The 6,250-nt window shown below is 32.2% G+C and overlaps 1 protein-coding gene across 1 annotated transcript in view; it reads left to right on the top strand.

Moving 5' to 3' along the window:
• Window positions 1-5,087, top strand: part of Smp_148430 (hypothetical protein) — a gene marked incomplete at its 5' end in the record, with an annotated part of 27,176 nt that extends 22,089 nt beyond the window's left edge. Inside the window, 2 exons of the mRNA XM_018795779.1 lie at window positions 2,884-3,157; window positions 4,314-5,087. Coding sequence (XP_018650057.1) covers window positions 2,884-3,157; window positions 4,314-4,602 — 563 coding nt within the window. The 3' untranslated portion in view covers window positions 4,603-5,087. The remainder of the gene's footprint in view (window positions 1-2,883; window positions 3,158-4,313) is intronic.
• Window positions 5,088-6,250: the final 1,163 nt, after the last annotated feature.

Genomic DNA, 6,250 nt, shown 5'->3' on the forward strand with positions numbered 1-6,250 from the left:
ATGATGTTTGTTTTAGATTTATTGACGAGAGTGTGGGCGTTAATATAAAACAAGAATCATCTCAATCCGACCAGCCGTTCTATGAAAATCGTTGTATCTCCGAAACCACTGGACGGATTTTTATGATGTTTGTTTTAGATTATTTGCGAGAGTGTGGGCGTTAATATAAAACAAGAATCATCTCAATCCGACCAGCCGTTCTATGAAAATCGTTGTATCTCCGAAACCACTGGACGGATTTTTATGAGGTCCTGTGTTCAAATCTCGCGAGTGCGGGATCGTGGATGCGCACTTCTGAGGAGTCCCATAATAGGACGAAACGGCCATCCAGTGCTTCCAGGTTTTCGATGGTGGTCTAGCTTCAATTGACTCATGATCTCAACTCTATAAAATTACTAAAATCTCCACAAAACCCCTTCTGAAAATAGATTTGATATTAGAAGTTTTGAAGTATTCTGTAAAACGACCTATGACTCAATTTCTTATTTTTAGTTTGTACTTGTATTAAGAGTTATATTTTCAACATAATCAAAATCAATATTCATTTACAAATCCTAGACTGATTTCTCAATACATGTAGCAGAACGACCAACTTATCAATAATTCAAGCTTAATCGAAACTGTGGATAGAGAAGACAAGTTAATAAATGTAAATTATTTACTCCAGCTGAAGTAAACAGACTATATGTTATAAACTTTAAACTAACATTTAACTTGATGTATAATGTTTCTAGAGTACAATAATGTTTTGTAAAGAATAAAGAGATGGGACTGAACTATGATATCCTTTATACGGTTTGGATCCAGTTACAGTAGAGGGAAAAGAACTCCTTATTTGTCTTCGAAATTTAGAACATTTTATCACTTTATATCCGTCTCCTCTCTTAGTAACTTCCGTCTACTTTTTTTGTCTATTTTACTGCTTTTCTTGGTTTTTTTTAAATGTCTTGTGTTAGGTAGTATTGTCGCTTAAGTTGAACCATTTTGTTCCGAGTTGAGTACTAATGGATTTGAGTCAGTCAAAAAAAACTCCCGACAATCCCAATTCGGAAAGTTTTTTCTGAGACATAAGATCTAATCGAGAGGTATAAACCAATATGTAGCATCCACGACTCTGCACTCTAGAACCGAACAAAGGACCTTCGTTTTCGCACGCAAACACTTAACCTTTAGACCATTGGGCCAGCATCCAATAGTGTTAATGGCTAAATTCAACCAATTCACGATATTGTGCAATCCTCATCCGTTGCCTATGGTTGATGACTGTCTCATAATCGAGATGTTTGAACTCTACTGGCCACCAATTCTCACTAGAAGGTTAAGTGTTTGCGCGCAAAACAGAAGTCCCTGAGCTCGATTCCATAGTGCGGGGTTGTTGTGGTCTAATTAAAATCAGTTCGTGGTTCAAAATGGGAAAACAACACATATTTGATATTTTTATCAGTTATCTCAATACATAAAACTGAGATTTTAGTGTATCAAGTTGTGTGCCGGCCCATTATCAACAAGATTATATCTCAATTTTTGACCCCAAAGATAATGATTACTAATCGCATTGTCAGATAGGATAACAAATGAAAGTCTTGACACACTTTCATTTCGACATCAATTCATTGAGTTCTAATTATTCTCCTGATTATTTAAGTTTACCGAGTTAATTTATGACAATTGACTGAAACAACCCGTGTTTATCTGTCTTATCAGTATGTATCTGCTAACATTGTCTTAACTTTACGTAAGAGTAATGAAATGACTTGAAATCGAACCCTAAACAAAGGTCATATTCAAAAGAAAATTATCTAGTCTATGATATTCACTTCATGCTCAATTAGGTAAGTTTGACTTTAAATCCTCAACTAGTTACCTTTCTATTGTCTATTGTAGATTTTGTTCGTAACAATGAATTAAGACTAAGTTGGATAGACAGTTGTAATGGTTCATGTATTCCTTATTCATCTGAAAACTGTTTATATATGGAATAAAGAGTACATTTAGCCAATAGCTAACATCTTTCCAGTCCAGATAGTACAATATTGAAATGGTAGTTTGAAGGCTAAGTAAGTGGAGTTCATCTACCACCAAGGATATATATATGACATCTATTAATTTACTGCTAACGATATATACATTACTATTTGTTTGTCTTCTATTTAAAATCCTATCTAGGTAACGATGATTCACATGATCGTTCAGTATGTAGTAGTAATAGTAGTAGTAATGGTATGAATAGTCAAAATCTTCCATCAACAGAAAGATGTGAAAAACAAATTAGTGAAATTGTACAAATTAAAGCAACTACTGATGAATCAAATATTGTAATTCATAAAAACATTATATCAGACAGTAAGTTACTTTTTTTATTTCCATTATATCGTTTATTATTTTGAAATATAGACAAATGGAAGAAAAAAAACTTAATATCAGCTCCTTACTATATGAGAGAGATTATATAACTTAGTATAGAGATGCATATCAGTTGAAATGTTAGATTCAACTAACCATGATTTATCTAACCGAAACTTTTAGTTTTTCTTTATGAAATTGAAGTAGATAAATAAAATGAAATCTACTACTGGAATGAATGAGTTGGACAATCATATTTAACTATTATTATTATTATCATCGGCTTTTAATAGCTAACTCAAAAGTGAACTGTACACTGAGAAATGATTTCATTTGTCTTAAACTGTTTATTATTCTGGTTATGCTAAAACCAACTGCTAGTAAACTATGCAGTGCCAAAAGGTATTCTAATTCGACTTGCTAGACTTTTTGTACAGTATTCATGACTCCTAAAAATACTGATTTTTCAATAGTGTATCTTACTCTCTGGATAATTCATATAATTTGGAAAATCTAATTCGTGTTTTTTGTCTTGTTTAGCACCAACTAATATCAATACAAGGTCACCGAAACCGTGTCTATCCAGATCCTCATCGTTGTGTTACAATAAACTCAATGATCCAATATACGTGCAGCGTGCTTTGAATAGTATGGCTAGTAATAATGCCAATAGTTGTCAATCTACTCAAATAATAAACAATTCATTGACAAATGGATGTGATAATAATCCTACCAATAGTGGTACCGCTGGACTGAATAATTCCAAATATTTCAACAACCCTACTTATATCCAACATACAGGAAAATCTTACGAGTAAGTGATCCGTTAAAGTATAATGGAACTAGCTAAGTGATGGTCAAATATTTGGCTAAAATATATTTTATTTGGTCATAGTCAGATAGCAGTCTGTTAGGCCATTTAACTGGAAAATAGTATGGGTGGAACATTTGAGCAGTATATCTTTTTATCCTTAACTGTTAGCATTTTTTGTGGAGAATGAATCTGTATTCCTCAAATTTACCTTTTGATTAAGGGAAATTTAGTGAGAAATGAATAGCCAAATAAATTTTCGTTGGTAGTTTCATATCACGGATTGAACTTAACTAAAAAAAATCAAGGATTATTAGACAACTTTTTCGTCCTATTATGTAACCCCAATTGTTTGGATGTAAACAAATTGCCTCGAGGTTTGATAGTCCTAGGTTCGGTGTGTTGTGAGACCGTGGATGTGCAATGAGGAGTGTTGTGCTAGAACAAAAAAGCTGTCCACGGTTCCTGGCTTTGACTGCTTGTCCAAGGTCGACAGGTGACGTCAAGCTACCAAATCCAACAATTTCTACAAACTCCCAAACTAAAAATCCTTTATTTTGCATATTATAGAATCAGATGATAGAAAAATTTTGGAGTTAATTGCATGTGTGAATATTATTTCCTGTTAAAATTATGTACTTTGATTGATGTCAGTCAATCTAGTCTGAAACACCTTGTTTGCTTTATTATCTTAGAAACGTAATGCATTGTCTGTTTACGCCATAAGGTTATTTGGTGCCGAGATCAAATTTTGTCGATAAGCTGGGTGGCTTAATATTATAATTCACTGTATCTATTTTTAAATGAATAGAATCTTGGACACAAATCACATACTATTTGGTATTTATCAAAAAAATATACACATGAAGTCTCGAGGGCACTTCCGTTTCCATGGCAATTTTAACCTGTGTCGACCAATGATGCGACCAAACATGATACTTCTGAGCTAAATAGATTGAAGCTAACTAAGCTTTGCAGCAGATCAAGTACACATGGGTTATTCCTAAATCACAACCTAATGTTTAATGTTGGTCGAATTTCATCTTATCGATAGGCTTCGTCGAGCAGTAGGGATTAAGAAATTTAACAATGATTATTATACTAAGACTAATTCGATTCGAATGAAAGCATCTTATTAAACCATTTTTATTGCTTTCAGGTCAAATACAAGTTCCAAATCTGAAAACAATCAAAAATCTATGCCATCATCAAAGAACAGTAATTATAATATAAATAGTATGGCTACTAATTGTACTGAGTCCATCCCAATATTCGACCATCATAAAACATCGAATATGAGTAAATCCGCTTTATTACGAGAACAATTTTTCAGTTCTATGATAGGTGAAGCTGATCGTAATCAACAAACGCAACAACATCAGTCTTTAGAATCTTCTTCAGACTCGCCTAGGAAACCGAAAGTTCTACTGCAATACAGAGATTTGTGATTTATATTAGGAATAACATTCTGTGTACATCATTTATTTAATCCATTTTTACTTTTTCATAATACATTTGTGAATATCCACACATAGTACATAAAAAAAAGTTATTTCATATTATCTAGTAACTATATCCCATTATTTTTTATAATATAGCTGTGCACAGTGTTTTTCTGCTGTTTTTTTTTGAGTACTTAATTGCACACTTCTCTGATTTCACTCTAATGAACATAGATACACGACTATTGTCTTCTTTTCCTATTGTTCGTAATGCAAGGACAGTCATTATGACTGATTTCGTTTTAAACCTTGTTTGAAAATGCGTGGTGCATATTTTAAAATTTCCTACAATAGACTGAAATTCGAAAATTTTCTAAGAACAGTGCATAAATCACTTTATTATTATATTTGAATGCACTATCCACAGAATTTCCATGTACAGTTAATTAATTATTATTGCTTATGTTTAATATAAAGGATATTATATACTTACATAAATATTTACATGGTTTTGTTCAATATTCAGCTTGATAATCATGTGGATTTTTGTGTTTCAAGTTTGAAGATAAATTTTAAGTAAGTGTTATGTAACCAAGTACAAACGAACAAACATTGCGCTTAGATCAGTATGTATTTTGCAGTTACAGACAAAACCGTGTTGTCTAAACCAAAATAGATGAAGTCTACTGAGATTATGATTTCAATTAGTTCAGAATCAAGTTCTAATACCACCAAAGCTATACCTCTGCACACTTATTAATATGTACAGGTAAATGATATTGCTTGTCTGAAATAATTAAATCGAGATCGTTGCACTCATGTAAGTAAAATGAAATACAATGATGATGGTAATGATAAGATGCTTTAACTTGTCAGAGTAGTATATCATAGTTATCACGTGATTTATTCGCCAACCGAAATAAGACCTATTCAATCTTAGAACTATGCTGAACCAATGACGTCCGACCGGTATGAGCAGTCCAGTTGAGTCCAGAACGCTAATAACAGCTCCCACCACGCGAATCATTTATTTCAAACATACTTGGTTCATATACCAGCCAAACAGATCATATCGCACCATAAAATAGGAAGTAGCATTTATACAAGATCAAGCCAAAAAGTGGCTGTGAACGTGGGAGACTGTAATCAGTAAACTGAACACAGCTTAAGAATATAGATATACATGATCTAGTTACTGAAGTTATACAATAGTAATATATATATATATATATATATATATATATATAATATTAGTCCATTAATAGATCTCAGAAGTTACCCATAGTTTAATCTTCACTAGGATATAACAGTCTTGTTACATAGTTTACTTGAGTTCTTAAACTCCTATATATGTGGGGTTACATGTGTTCATAGCACATAAATAATGTCATCGAAATTCATTAAAACTATATAGATATTTTTCTCACTGAATCTAAAGTAAACACAATGTTCCGGTTCTTGAAAAATTTCAGTAATATTAATAGAATACTACATGATACTCATGTAAAAGTTGATGATTGATTCCTTGATTTATACATATTGTATAGATGTGAACTACGAAGTGGTTTTAAATTCATGAATTACCAATCTAAATTCAACTTCTTTGATATCAACTAAACTATAGTAACAAACAATAACAGAGAACACTAATCAT

The sequence above is a fragment of the Schistosoma mansoni genome, chromosome 2 (assembly GCF_000237925.1).
Source record: "Schistosoma mansoni strain Puerto Rico chromosome 2, complete genome".
Taxonomy (NCBI): domain Eukaryota; kingdom Metazoa; phylum Platyhelminthes; class Trematoda; order Strigeidida; family Schistosomatidae; genus Schistosoma; species Schistosoma mansoni.